Source organism: Bacillus rossius, chromosome 1 (assembly GCF_032445375.1).
Source record: "Bacillus rossius redtenbacheri isolate Brsri chromosome 1, Brsri_v3, whole genome shotgun sequence".
NCBI lineage: Eukaryota > Metazoa > Arthropoda > Insecta > Phasmatodea > Bacillidae > Bacillus > Bacillus rossius.
Window position 1 is genome coordinate 286,616,171 of NC_086330.1, and position 15,989 is coordinate 286,632,159.

A 15,989-nucleotide genomic window follows, 5' to 3' on the forward strand; every position below is an offset into this window, starting at 1 on the left:
TCAGCCAATGAACAGGCAACGTTCACCCGAGTGTACGGAGGATCTTGGAGTCCATCGTGGAGGTCATTGAACCAGTCCCCACACATAAACATGTGCTTCACGTCGATGACTCCTCCTTGACGACCCTGAACCAGTTACAAACAAATGAGGATAATTGGTTACCCAATCACCAGTAGCCCACCATAAAGTGTAAAAATATTCTTACGTAAATGGAACAGAAATATAAAGATATTCGTAAAATTGTACATTTACATGAAAAAAAAAACTGTATCATTACAAAATAGTGTTCGTAGTGTTGTCACAATACTTACAACAATTGAAGTTGTTTGTAAACCGTTACCTGAATAGCTTTCCACTGTCAACTGCGCAAATTGACAAGCATTATAAAACTAAATTAAGTCCAATTATTGAATATTCGACTATGATTTCCATAGTTAAAAAAATGTTTTGATGAAACATGAATTAAAATATAAAATTATGCGCTAATATTCGTAAGAAATACTCAGTATTATCTCGAGAAACGTATTTCTTATATGTAATAATTACAATAGTTGTATAAAGTTACAATATCAATCTATTATTATAACAAATAGTTTCTTGGCAACTGGTTTCCTAAGGAATCTTTTGTAAAAGTACAGAAATTTTTTATCTGTGTAGCAAGTAACGTTTTAATAAATAATTAGTAGCAGACTACTTCACAAAAAAAAATTCTGAACGTAATAAGGTATGCCTGCGCCAGCGGTTTCTTCCTTGCAATTGGCTGCCGTCTGCAATATAGTTATTGCCTTGTATGTCCTAAGCGTTTAGAGTGGTATGGAATAACATTCCAGTTAAATGAAGTTAGAATTTAAAAAAAAATATTAAACTTATTTCTGATGTCGAATCAACATAAGTTGAAGTAAACAGTAGGACTAAGTAAATTAAAAATAATATCTACATTTTAACAAAAATTTAATCGACTTTCCTAGGTACGTTGTGGCATGAAACAAAATTTTATCACTCCACTTTGTTATTTCAGTTCTGGTGTGTTTGCCTTCCTCGACTATCCCATGTGGTCGTATGCCCCTGCAGAGCACAGAAAAACAAAAAAAAAAAAAATGAACAATGGAAAGAAAAAACTCAGAAAAAAGTTCAGATTATCTGTTGTCAGAAATAAAATTGGTTAAATCACCCTAGGAGGATAAAAAACCTACCTTTGTGTGACAACCTGATGGAAATATACGCGTAAAAACTGTATAATCACTTGTGTCAAGAACATTGAAGTGAAATAAATGTAAACTAAAAAAAAAAAATTCGCAGTTTTATTTCGCAACAGGTTAAAATTTAAAATATAATGATTTTGCTTTTTTCCCACGGATTATATGCAGAACTCTGGGTCAGTGGGAGACACTCATTCAAAGTTGTCTTGAATTAAAAACAACCCAGTCCAGACATCTCTCAAGCCACTAACAAATGAATAAGGGTTATTTGCCCAAGCGCGTAGAGGACTGTCGAGTCTACCCCAGAGGTTACAGAAAACGGGAATATTTTCCGGTATCTACAAATAAAATATGGACTGGAAAAATTCTCTGGTTCAATGACCTACAGTATGTACTCCAAAGCCAATGCACGCTCGGGCGAGATGTCTCAACTGGGTAACATGTGATGCGACACTTTTTTTCATTGTTAGTTTTCTATAAGTGACAATTATTCCTCCAGTTTAACAGTGCACCAGTAGCAGAAGAAGTATATAATCAAATGAATCCGTGGTTGTTCCCGGTGTCTACCAACGCAACTCTGCTGAACCTTTGAATATATATACTGTATAAAAGTCGCGAGTGGATAGGATTTACTCTACGTTTTTCAGAAGCGTATGATGAGCAGCTTGGGAACTTCACCGCTGCAGTGCGCTGCCGTAACGCCCTGTATCGTCTTAGTTGTTATTTACACGTTAGAGCGCAGCACTGTCGCCCGCTGTCATTCCCCGCACCCCCCAACCCTCATTCACTGCAGCTCAAGGTCGTTCAACGGGAGGGGGAAAGGGTGTTTGAAGAGTTCGACACTTGTCCGCTAGGGACCACCACAAGTCGATACCCTAGAGATGGTGGCGATTGCGGCGGTAATTTAACCAACTACCTCAAAACCGTATTAGAAATTTTAACCTTGGCTGGCGACTTCTATACAGTATATATATTCAAAGGCTGAACTGTGCTCCCGACAGAGCACTCGGACCATGGCACTCGCCTCGTAGGTGTTGACGTGCACCTCCTCGCCGCCCCAGCTCACGAAGGCCAGGCCCTTGCTGGGCACGATCTTGGCGGGGATGAGGTCACCGTTGTGGAAGGCGCGGCCCAGGTAGATGGTGGAGCCGTCCTTGTCCTGGCCGGCGCGCACGGCCTGGTCCGGCACCGAGCCGTAGCTGCCGTCCCTCCAGCAGTACCCTGCAGCGATACCGTCACCCTCCTGCCAGCCCTACTCGTAGCTGACATTCCTGCAGTACCCTGCAGCGACACCGTCATCCTCCTGCCAGCCCTACTCGCAGCTGACATTCCTGCAGTACCTTGCAGCGACACCGTTACCTACCTGCCAGCTCTACTCGCAGCTGACATTCCTGCAGTACCTTGCAGCGACACCGTTACCTACCTGCCAGCTCTACTCGCAGCTGACATTCCTGCAGTACCCTGCAGCGACAACGTCACCATCCTGCCAGCTCTACTTGCAGCTGACATTCCTGCAATACCCTGCAGCGACACCGTCACCCTCCTGCCAGCCCTACTCGCAGCTGACATTCCTTTAGTACCCTGCAGCGACACCGTCACCTTCCTGCCAGCCCTACTCGCAGCTGACATTCCTGCAGTACCCTGCAGCGACACCGTCACCCTCCTGCCAGCCCTACTCGCAGCTGACATTCCTGCAGTACCCTGCAGCGACACTGTCACCCTCCTGCCAGCCCTACTCGCAGCTGACATTCCTGCAGTACCCTGCAGCAACATCGTCACCCTCCTGCCAGCCCTAACTCGCAGCTGACATACCTGCAGTAACCTGCAGCGACACCGTCACCCTCCTGCCAGCCCTACTCGCAGCTGACATTCCTGCAGTACCCTGCAGCGACACCGTCACCCTCCTGCCAGCTGTACTCGCAGCTGACATTCCTGCAGTACCCTGCAGTGACACCGTCACCCTCCTGCCAGCCCTACTTGCAGCTCACATTCCTGCAGTACCCTGCAGCGACACCGTCACCCTCCTGCCAGCCCTACTCGTAGCTGACATTCCTGCAGTACCCTGCAGCGACACCGTCATCCTCCTGCCAGCCCTACTCGCAGCTGACATTCCTGCAGTACCTTGCAACGACACCGTTACCTACCTGCCAGCTGTACTCGCAGCTGACATTCCTGCAGTACCCTGCAGCGACAACGTCACCATCCTGCCAGCTCTACTTGCAGCTGACATTCCTGCAATACCCTGCAGCGACACCGTCACCCTCCTGCCAGCCCTACTCGCAGCTGACATTCCTGTAGTACCCTGCAGCGACACCGTCACCTTCCTGCCAGCCCTACTCGCAGCTGACATTCCTGCAGTACCCTGCAGCGACACCGTCACCCTCCTGCCAGCCCTACTCGCAGCTGACATTCCTGCAGTACCCTGCAGCGACACCGTCACCCTCCTGCCAGCCCTACTCGCAGCTGACATTCCTGTAGTACCCTGCAGCGACACCGTCACCCTCCTGCCAGCCCTACTCGCAGCTGACATTCCTGCAGTACCCTGCAGCGACACTGTCACCCTCCTGCCAGCCCTACTCGCTGCTGACATTCCGGAAGTACCCTGCAGCGACACCGTCACCCTCCTGCCAGCCCTACTCGCAGCTGACATTACTGCAGTACCCTGCAGCAACACAGTCACCCTCCTGCCAGCCCAACTCGCAGCTGACATTCCTGCAGTACCCTGCAGCAACACCGTCACCCTCCTGCCAGCCCAATTCGCAGCTGACATACCTGCAGTAACCTGCAGCGACACCGTCACTCTCCTGCCAGCCCTACTCGCAGCTGACATTCCTGAAGTACCCTGCAGCGACCCCGTCACCCTCCTGCCAGCCCTACTCGCAGCTGACATTCCTGCAGTACCCTGCAGCGTCACCGTCACCCTCCTGCCAACCCTACTCGCAGCTGACATTCCTGAAGTACCCTGCAGCGACACCGTCAACCTCCTGCCAGCCCAACTCGCAGCTGACATACCAGCAGTACCCTGCAGCGACACCGTCACCCTCCTGCCAGCCCAACTCGCAGCTGACATACCTGCAGTACCCTGCAGCGAAACCGTCACCCTCCTGCCATCCCAATTCGCAGCTGACATTCATGCAGTACCCTGCAGCGACACCGTCACCTTCCTGCCAGCTCTACTCGCAGCTGACATTCCTGCAGTACCCTGCAGCGACACCGTCACTCTTCTGCCAGCCCTACCCGCAGCTGTCATTCCTGCAGTACCCTGCAGCGACACCGTCACCCTCTTGCCAGCCCTACTCGCAGCTGACATTCCTGCAGTTCCATGCAGTGACACCGTCACCCCTCCTGCCAGCTCTACTCGCTGCTGACATTCCTGCAGTACCCTGCAGCGACACCGTCACCCTCCTGCCAGCCCATCTCGCAGCTGACATACCTGCAGTACCCTGCAGCGACACCGTCACCCTCCTGCCATCCCAATCCGCAGCTGACATTCCTGCAGTACCCTTCAGCAACACCGTCACCCTCCTGCCATCCCAATTCGCAACTGACATTTCTGCAGTACCCTGCAGCGACATCGTCACCTTCCTGCCAGCTCTACTCGCAGCTGACATTCCTGCAGTACCCTGCAGCGACACCGTCACCCTTCTGCCAGCCCTACTCGCAGCTGACATTCCTGTAGTACCCTGCAGCGACACCGTCACCCTCCTGCCAGCTCTACTCGTAGCTGACATTCCTGCAGTACCCTGCAGCGACACCGTCACCCTCCTGCCAGCCCTACTCGCAGCTGACATTCCTGCAGTACCCTGCAGCGACACCGTCACCTTCCTGCCAGCTCTACTCGCAGCTGACATTCCTGCAGTACCCTGCAGCGACACCGTCACCTTCCTGCCAGCTCTACTCGCAGCTGACATTCCTGCAGTACCCTGCAGCGACACCGTCACCTTCCTGCCAGCTCTACTCGCAGCTGACATTCCTGCAGTACCCTGCAGCGACACCGTCACCCTCCTGCCAGCTCTACTCGTAGCTGACATTCCTGCAGTACCCTGCAGCGACACCGTCACCCTTCTGCCAGCCCTACTCGCAGCTGACATTCCTGTAGTACCCTGCAGCGACACCGTCACCCTCCTGCCAGCTCTACTCGTAGCTGACATTCCTGTAGTACCCTGCAGCGACACCGTCACCTTCCTGCCAGCCCTACTCGCAGCTGACATTCCTGCAGTACCCTGCAGCGACACCGTCACCCTCCTGCAAGCCCAACTCGCAGCTTACATTCCTGCAGTACCCTGCAGCGACATCGTCACCCTCCTGCCAGCCCTACTCGCAGCTGACATTCCTGCAGTACCCTGCAGCGACACCGTCACACTCCTGCCAGCCCACTTCGCAGCTGACATTCCTGCAGTACCCTGCAGCGACACCGTCACCTTCCTGCCAGCTCTACTCGCAGCTGACATTCCTGCAGTACCCTGCAGTGACACCGTCACCCTCCTGCCAGCCTAAGTCGCAGCTGACATTCCTGCAGTACCCTGCAGTGACACCGTCACCTTCCTGCCAGTCCTACTCGCAGCTGACATTCCTGCAGTGCCCTGCAGCGACACCGTCACCCTCCTGCCAGCCCTACTCGCAGCTGACATTCCTGCAGTACCCTGCAGCGACACCGTCACCCTCCTGCCAGCCCTACTCGCAGCTGACATTCCTGCAGTACCCTGCAGCGACACTGTCACCCTCCTTCCAGCCCTACTCGCAGCTGACATTCCTGCAGTACCCTGCAGCGACACCGTCACCCTCCTGCCAGCCCACTTCGCAGCTGACATTCCTGCAGTACCCTGCAGCGACACCGTCACCCTCCTGCCAGCTCGACTCGCAGCTGAGATTCCTGCAGTACCCTGCAGCGACACCGTCACCCTCCTGCCAGCCCTACTCGCAGCTGACATTCCTGCAGTACCCTGCAGCGACACCGTCACCCTCCTGCCAGCCCTACTCGTAGCTGACATTCCTGCAGTACCCTGCAGCGACACCGTCACCCTCCTGCCAGCCCTACTCGCAGCTGACATTCCTGCAGTACCCTGAAGCGACACCGTCACCCTCCTGCCAGCTCTACTCGCAGCTGACATTCCTGCAGTACCCTGCAGCGACACCGTCACCCTCCTGCCAGCTCTACTCGCAGCTGACATTCCTGCAGTACCCTGCAGCGACACCGTCACCCTCCTGCCAGCCCTCCTCGCAGCTGACATTCCTGCAGTACCCTGCAGCGACACCGTCACCCTCCTGCCAGCCCTACTCGTAGCTGACATTCCTGCAGTACCCTGCAGCGACACCGTCACCCTCCTGCCAGCCCTACTCGCAGCTGACATTCCTGCAGTACCCTGCAGCGACACCGTCACCCTCCTGCCAGCTCTACTCGTAGCTGACATTCCTGCAGTACCCTGCAGCGACACCGTCACCCTCCTGCCAGCCCTACTCGCAGCTGACATTCCTGCAGTACCCTGCAGCGACACCGTCACCCTCCTGCCAGCCCACTTCGCAGCTGACATTCCTGCAGTACCCTGCAGCGACACCGTCACCCTCCTGCCAACTCGACTCGCAGCTGACATTCCTGCAGTACCCTGCAGCGACACCGTCACCCTCCTGCCAGCCCTACTCGCAGCTGACATTCCTGCAGTACCCTGCAGCGACACCGTCACCCTCCTGCCAGCCCTACTCGTAGCTGACATTCCTGCAGTACCCTGCAGCGACACCGTCACCCTCCTGCCAGCCCTACTCGCAGCTGACATTCCTGCAGTACCCTGCAGCGACACCGTCACCCTCCTGCCAGCCCTACTCGCAGCTGACATTCCTGCAGTACCCTGCAGCGACACCGTCACCCTCCTGCCAGCCTAACTCGCAGCTGACATTCCTGCAGTACCCTGCAGTGACACCGTCACCCTCCTGCCAGCCCTACTCGCAGCTGACATTCCTGCAGTACCCTGCAGCGACACCGTCACCCTCCTGCCAGCCCTACTCGCAGCTGACATTCCTGCAGTACCCTGCAGCGACCCCGTCACCCTCCTGCCAGCCCTACTAGCAGCTGACATTCCTGCAGTACCCTGCAGCGACACCGTCACCCTTCTGCCAGCCTAATTCGCAGCTGACATTCCTGCAGTACCCTGCAGTGACACCGTCACCCTCCTGCCAGCCCTACTCGCAGCTGACATTCCTGCAGTACCCTGCAGCGACACCGTCACCCTCCTGCCAGCCCTACTTGCAGCTGACATTCCTGCAGTACCCTGCAGCGACACCGTCACCCTCCTGCCAGCTCTACTCGCAGCTGACATTCCTGCAGTAACCTGCAGCGACACTGTCACCTTCCTGCCAGCTCTACTCGCAGCTGACATTCCTGCAGTACCCTGCAGCGACACCGTCACCCTCCTGCCAGCTCTACTCGCAGCTGACATTCCTGCAGTACCCTGCAGCGACACCGTCACCCCTCCTGCCAGCCCTACTTGCAGCTGACATTCCTGCAGTACCCTGCAGCGACACCGTCACCCTCCTGCCAGCCCTATTCGCAGCTGACATTCCTGCAGTACCCTGCAGCGACACCGTCACCCTCCTGCCAGCCCTATTCGCAGCTGACATTCCTGCAGTACCCTGCAGCGACACCGTCACCCTCCTGCCAGCCCTATTCGCAGCTGACATTCCTGCAGTACCCTGCAGCGACACCGTCACCCTCCTGCCAGCCCTATTCGCAGCTGACATTCCTGCAGTACCCTGCAGACACCGTCACCCCTCCTCCCAGCTCTACTTGCAGCTGACATTCCTGCAGTACCCTGCATCGACACCGTCACCCTCCTGCCAGCCCTACTCGCAGCTGACATTCCTGCAGTACCCTGCAGCGACACCGTCACCCTTCTGCCAGCCTAACTCGCAGCTGACATTCCTGCAGTACCCTGCAGTGACACCGTCACCCTCCTGCCAGCCCTACTCGCAGCTGACATTCCTGCAGTACCCTGCAGCGACACCGTCACCCTCCTGCCAGCCCTACTCGCAGCTGACATTCCTGCAGTACCCTGCAGACACAGTCACCCCTCCGCCCAGCTCTACTTGCAGCTGACATTCCTGCAGTACCCTGCAGCGACACCGTCACCCCGCCTGCCTGCCCTACTCGCAGCTGACATTCCTGCAGTACCCTGCAGCGACACCGTCACCCTCCTGCCAGCCCTACTCGCAGCTGACATTCCTGCAGTACCCTGCAGCGACACCGTCACCCTCCTGCCAGCCCTACTCGCAGCTGACATTCCTGCAGTACCCTGCAGCGACACCGTCACCCTCCTGCCAGCCCTACTCGCAGCTGACATTCCTGCAGTACCCTGCAGCGACACCGTCACCCTCCTGCCAGCTCTACTCGCAGCTGACATTCCTGCAGTACCCTGCAGCGACACCGTCACCTTCCTGCCAGCTCTACTCGCAGCTGACATTCCTGCAGTACCCTGCAGCGACACCGTCACCCTCCTGCCAGCTCTACTCGCAGCTGACTTTCCTGCAGTACCCTGCAGCGACACCGTCACCCCTCCTGCCAGCCCTACTCGCAGCTGACATTCCTGCAGTACCCTGCAGCGACACCGTCACCCTCCTGCCAGCCCTATTCGCAGCTGACATTCCTGCAGTACCCTGCAGCGACACCGTCACCCTCCTGCCAGCCCTATTCGCAGCTGACATTCCTGCAGTACCCTGCAGACACCGTCACCCCTCCTCCCAGCTCTACTTGCAGCTGACATTCCTGCAGTACCCTGCATCGACACCGTCACCCTCCTGCCAGCCCTACTCGCAGCTGACATTCCTGCAGTACCCTGCAGCGACACCGTCACCCACCTGCCAGCCCTACTCGCAGCTGACATTCCTGCAGTACCCTGCAGACACCGTCACCCCTCCTGCCAGCTCTACCTCGAAGAGAGCAAACACTGACTCCTCGCAGCTGACATTCACGCAGTAACACGCAAAAACAGAACGAGAGCTTCTAAACTAAGGATGATCACCACCGTAACCTTCGTTATCGTCTTTTAAAATCAACTATTGCTTCTACTTAGCAATCTTGGTCACTCCAGTACTCAGGCAAGATCCTCTTAGTACAGCGTCCTTCTTTAGCAAGTAAACTTTAAGGAATTTAAATTTCATCATCTGTAGGAGCACATCACTGATTTAATCTGCTAACGTAAAGATGTCCCTACAACACTGTCACAGCCTTTTGATAGAAGGTACTCCTATATGTATATATGAGCTCATATCTATGAGCGTGTAATCTATTTATTCTTGCAAACTATTTTTTTTTCCTTCTAGCAGTATCCTTCAAGGAAAACACGCTAGCATCTGTAATAAATATGATACAAATAGTTTTTAAACACAGACTCAAAAATCATTATAATTGTATACCTTTAAATCCCGTGTGTTCAATGGACATATTTGACTGTCACGCGCAATGGATTAAAAAATAAGTAGAAGAGAGTCGGAAATTATGCTTTTAAGGAACACACCCACGAAATAGGGCTCACATGCTATATGAAAGAAAAAATAAACCAACTACTAAACTCATGTGAAAAATGGCACTCACTAATATAGAATTACACCTTAAAACAGATAAAATAACTAATTTATTTAGTAGTGATGAAAAGAATAGCTGTTTGGCCGGATACCGGATACCGGATATCCGGCCAAACTTAAAGCCGGATAGCCGGATATTCGGCCGAACATTGCCGATTGGCGCATCGTAACGAGCGGGCGGATTCGGGCGCATTCGGGTCTTTTCGTTCATGAAAGAAGTTAGGAAATGTTTTATTGACTTGTTGAAGTGATTGCAAACACGATCATTTGAGGTTATTAATAAACGCACTATTGTAGTTTGAGGTTCTTATAAAAGTATTTTTTAATATAATTCTAAACAGATTTAGCGACGAAAAATGTTATCGGTAAGGAAAGATCACCTTTATGGGGATATTTTGATATAAAGATTGACGATAAAAAGTTGGCTGTTTGTTTGTTATGCAGTGTTAAAATTTCTCATGGTGGTGAAAGGAAATAAAAGCAGGCACCAATGTACCAAACAAAATAAGCTTATCTATTTTTTGTTTTTAATTAATTTATGGCAGGCACACTAAATGAAAGAATTGTATTACAGAATATTTTCTTAATATTATTGTTGTAAATTTTATATGATTTTATATAAAAAATTGTTTTAGAATAAAATTGTGAATCACCCAGACAATACGATAACAACAAAATCATTTATTCCGAGTTTTCGATTTTTAATTAACTGCATAAGGCACGTTTGTAGCAGAATTTTGTTGATGGTATCCTATTTTTTCTCGGTACTTCTGCCATAGAAATCATACAGGAACAAAACCTCCAGATGACTTCCGTGCACTGAATAAAGATACAGCCGCTGTCGTGCCTACTTTAGCCATCCCGGGGACAAGTTCGTCTTCAGTATCGGCAAAACAGCAATTGGCTATGACAGAATCGTCCGAAAATAAATTGCTTTGGGACGTAAATTGCGTAAAAGCCAAGAAGTACCCTTATTTAATAGTAGAAATTATTGCACTAGACAACGAGTCATTAGCCATAGTATTAAGAACCGGATTCACCAGACTCCCAGAACTAGCTTTTCCCCGCTATACATTGCCAATAACCCTGCAGCAGCGTGTACAACGAAATACAATTTTCTGAAGCTGGCTGTGTATGAAGACAAGCGAAACCATTTGTTGCCTCTTAATGCAGAGAAATTGGTATTCATACACCGTAATTTGCCCTTAGTGCAGTACAGGTACTAATTATTTTGTTGTAAATTAAAATATGGTAATTATATTGGCTATCGCATTAAATAAAGTACTTAAATTTTATATTTCGTAATTTTTTAAATCCGGTATCCGGGTGGATACACGCTTATTAGCCGGTATCTGGCCTATCCTGATATCCGTTTCATCACTAGTACTTTGTCAAGTCAGGACTTTCAAAGCTATACTTTCCTAACTGGCGACTTTTTAAGTTACGTGTTTCTTTGTTATGGCTATTTTAATTAACGTTTTTATAAGTTATGCATTTTCTATGTAGTATTTTATGCGTTATTTTAAATATAGCCCTTTTTGTCTAGGTTATAATTATCCAAATTTAATATAGTGGCACGTGTATGTTGCATTTTGGTCGAGAATTCTCGGATATGATATCTAAAAGTTGTGACTTTCTTTTTAACGTGACAAAACATGTGAAAGCATTTTTATTGGAGATAAACAATATTATACGTCAAATTGTTTGGATGTACAGAGAACATTTGGCAAGAAGTCATGCCATTTTTTGGAAGCAGACTTATAAATTACGCAGCTTACAAAAACGTCACAAGTATGATGAAGTTGTCAAGGTATGAGTCTGTACTATACAAATATGATAAGTTTCTGTAAATTACCTGTGAGTTAAATATTTATAAATGCGTCATTTAATCTATCGTATCAATAGGTCAATTTTACCCGTATTAACGATTATTATATCTAGTTTCATTTAGCAGTTACATTGGGTAGTAAAGTAGATTGAAACATATATACCTACATCTGCACTGGATTACAGCGCTCTCAACACGCCTTTTGTCAACCCTGAGACAGTTATAATGACGGAAAGAAGTGGTTACGTAATCCAAAGTTTCACCAAAGAATGTGACCTTGTTAACAACTAACGAGCCCCCTACAAATGCTACATTTTAAACTATAGGCAAAATTTGTGTAGCCTGAAGGGAAATGAATCAGCGAAAAAATCCTCGCTAGAGCCAGCCATTGCCATATTTGAACAGGCAGAGATAGTGTTCTTTTACTTTGAATGTTTTTAATTGTTGGGCCGACATTTGAGACGTGTACCTGGAAGAAACTCAAACGTTCAGGAAACACAGATGAAGTTACATTGTTGCAGCCTCTAAATATTTTCACAAATAATACGTGTCCCATGTGCAGGTCTTCAACTATTGCATTAAGTAATAGGCCCAAGATTATTTTGCTCTTTTAAGAGCTTTTAATAGATCATTGGCCGTTAACGAGGCGAATTACACGTATTTGGTTAACCACTTCTCTTTTCTTCTCCTTGCTTATAACTGTATCTGAATCGTTTAAGTGAAGCTTGTATGTATATACACACACATACAGGATGAGTTTTAGTTCGCCTGACAAACTTCGGCTGCAGGTTCATCATGACAAAAGTTGAAAACATCATTACTACTTATGGTCTTAGTAGCATTCCAAGGCTGGTATACGTCGTTAAAGTTGGAGCTTAACAATAATTGTTTTTAAATAGTAGAGAAAGTACTTAAGATGGAGCACCGAGCGTCTGGATTATGAAGCTACAACCCACAGCGATTTTTGTCACTGTCACAAACTTATTTCATTGAAATAATTGTGGGCAGTACCTTCATTTTTCACATACTTTTGTGACATGTTAATATTCTCAATTTTTTCAATGAATTAATTCGGTGAAAGCGACAAAATTTATGTTGGTGGTAGAACTTAATTCAGTTGAACATAATCCCGATGCTTAATGTTCATCTTAAGTACTTTTCCCTTACTTAAAATAAAAATGTTTTTTAGTTCCTTTAGTCAAAGCCTTGGGAAGCGCTTTAGGCAGGTATAGGCCTACGTCTGTGAAGTTGGAGCTAAACAACGATTTTATTGTATAGAATAGAGAAAGTTTATTAATAGTACTCTAAGCATCTGTATTATGTTTAATTGAATGAAGTTCTACATCCAACCGAGAATTTTGTCACTGTTGCAAAATTATTTCTTTGGAACACCCTTATTTTCCACATATTACTTCAATTAAATTATTTGGCCACAGCGACAAAATACGCGGTGGTTTTAGAACTTCATTCAGTTAAGCATAATGCAGATGCTCAAAACTCATTAAATATTTTCTGTACTTATATATTTATAGTAAAATTATTGTTTTGTTTCTACGTCAAAGACGTATACCGGGTTAGGGAATAACTTTAAAAAGTGAATCGTACGATGTTTTTAACATATTTTGTCGTGATGAACCTGTCAGTCGAATTCAGACTCACCTTGTTTATAAATATAAATGTTCTTTAAGTCTAATTTTATACCAAATTAATTTAAAAAAACTCCCGTGGGTATAATTTTTAGTTACATGAATGTTTAGCTTTTTTTTCTCTCTCTCAAATTTCTGCACTTTAAATATTTCTTTGCACATCCCTCCATCGTTGTCAACGATCATGTACTCACCGGGCATGTCTTCAGCAGTGTGAAGTCCGGAGCTGCCGCAGATTGTCGCAAGGTGCGCTGGCGGCGCTGACGCGTGTTATATAACCTTACAGGCGCCTTACGCCCGCGCGGACCTGGTAGGGGGAGCGGGCGGGAGCTGATAGCGAGCCGCTCTCCCCGCAAGACTGCTAATCCCCTGGTGCAGCGCCTGCGGGGAAGACGGTGCCAAGTCACAGCGCTCCGGAGCAGAGCAGCCCAGCCCCAATCTGAAAACATCATATACATTAGTGTAGGCTACTTAAAGAACATACAATTATAAGGGACCGGAAAAGTTTTAGGTTTTGTTTACCTCCATAAGATACACCACGGTTCTGTACATACTTGCGCAAATATCCCTTGCTCATTGGCTGCTGATTCTAACGTTGTCTTCTCTATGTAGGTTTCCTATGATTCGATAATTCTTTGTCCCATGGTCTCTCATCGGTCAATAGCCTTCTAGATCAGGGTTTGCCAACCAGTGGTACGCGTACCACTAGTGGTAAGTGGAAACGATGCACGTGGTACGCATTCAAATGCTGTCAAGTTAAGTTCCATTGACTCTTATATTGAATGTTTGATAATAAACAAACAGCAAAAAGTTTCCCCTTAAATTTGCTTTTTTCATGAATATTTAGTCTTATAATTAGGGACTGGAAATATTCGCAGTTTCAGTGATCCAATTTCCTCTACATCCTTCAACAAATATCCCTGATCATTGTTTACTGACTTGAGAGTTGTCTAGACTGGGTTGCATTTTGTTATATTTTCTTAACTTAAAGTTTATAATTTATAATTACAACTTAGAATGTAAGATGTGTTATGACTTTGTTTGATGGAGGTTTTTAGTTATTTTATATCAAGCATTAAACTAATGGTGGTTACATAGATGTTCGTTATATTGTATGGGTTATGTATTATAATAAAGGAGGAGGAGCAACAGTGAGTAGATAAGCTACATGTACAGTCGCGAATACCTGAGGTGGAGCTGATATTGGAAAGAGTGGTAAGAGGAAGTCCTGGCCAGGGTCCGAGGCTCGGCGCCAACCAGCGTCCCGACGCCCTCGGCACCGGGCGTCCACGTGGCTCGATGCCACTCCTCGTGGGCGTCCACGTGGCTCGATGCCACTCCTCGTGGGCGTCCACGTGGCTCGATGCCGCTCCTCATGGGCTCCGCGTGGCTCGATGCCGCATCTCGTGGGCTCCACGTGGCTCGATGCCACTCCTCGTGGGCGTCCACGTGGCTCGATGCCACTCCTCGTGGGCTCCACGTGGCTCGAAGCTGCTCCTCGTGGGCTCCACGTGGCTCGATGCCACTCCTCGTGGGCGTCCACGTGGCTCGATGCCACTCCTCGTGGCGTCCAGGCACGTCACCTGAAACCTTGACGAGAGTGCACGGTCGGCAGTGTGTCTGTCCTTGTTTGAGGACTGTCGCCGGCTGCTCTCGCGACACAGTCTACTGCGTTGCGCCTATTGTTCCGACGGACTCCTTGCAGGTGTTTTGCTTCTCGTGTTGATGATTGTGGCATAAGCCCCTCATAAAATTTCGTTTGGATTCTGCTTGGACTGAGGGTCTCCCATTGGCCCACTCCTCCAGATAAAACCGAGATCCAATTGCAGAAGAAACGCAAAAGTATAATATTTGAATTTTAGCCTATTGCAAAATGAATGCACGAATTTTTTCGTGCTGTACTTATAAAACGACGACAAAGGTCTAAAAGCCAGCTTGACTAATCATGATCAACCCAGAGAGAAGGTCAAGTGTGGTAGCAGCCAATGAAGACTTTATTATGGACGTTTTTGTAGAACATGTCCTTGACAGGAAATACTGGATAGAAAAATTTTGAATATGGAATAACTTGATTTCAGAAATTCTACAGAAATCACAAATTTAGAGCTATTGTGAGTCATGCATAGCACAAGTTATAATCTCACCAGGAGTTCCGATAATGTTAATCGCCGATTTGCATATTAGTTTCACCATGAAATGGACAGAAGTGTGCCATAACACAATGTCAGTTGAAAATGTGAGAATTATACATATTGGTATAGAAAAGCATTTTTCGCAAGAAAATATCCAACCACTCATAAGACTGCAAGAAGCTATGGGCCGTTTCTTCCCTGTAATTGAGGGTATTTTGCAAGAGAAGCCATTAGCTTATTCCACTGGGCCATTCAAGTCGCTCTTGCTACCGCACATATTTGCTGTGGTTGTGTGTCGTCTGTGGGCTTGTACCTGAAAGAAACATAACCAATCACGAAATACAGACGATGTCTTGACTCAAATTAGTCTGAAAATATTTTAGCTTAAAATACCTTCCTCTACATATGTCCGTGTATGCGCGTGTATGTTGTGTATATGTCTGAATGAAGTTTTCAATGTAAGTCTTGGAAGAAAACGTGCGCCTCCTTTTAACCCAAATTCTGTAGATGAAACCCTTTGACAAACAAAGTACTTCTCGGCTTCTGAGTTGAGGACACATTTTTATAAATCATGAATTGTCCGACGTTTCGGCATGCCTTTTTTCAGCTATCA

At 48.3% G+C, this 15,989-nt stretch overlaps 1 protein-coding gene across 1 annotated transcript in view; it reads right to left on the minus strand.

The window, feature by feature from the left end:
• The window catches only part of LOC134527556 (uncharacterized), a 101,416-nt gene extending 87,874 nt beyond the window's left edge, over positions 1 to 13,542 (minus strand). The window contains exons 1-2 of the mRNA XM_063360348.1: positions 13,439 to 13,542; positions 2,224 to 2,420 (exon numbers count right to left, since the gene is read on the minus strand). Coding sequence (XP_063216418.1) covers positions 2,224 to 2,420; positions 13,439 to 13,445 — 204 coding nt within the window. The 5' untranslated portion in view covers positions 13,446 to 13,542. The remainder of the gene's footprint in view (positions 1 to 2,223; positions 2,421 to 13,438) is intronic.
• Positions 13,543 to 15,989: the final 2,447 nt, after the last annotated feature.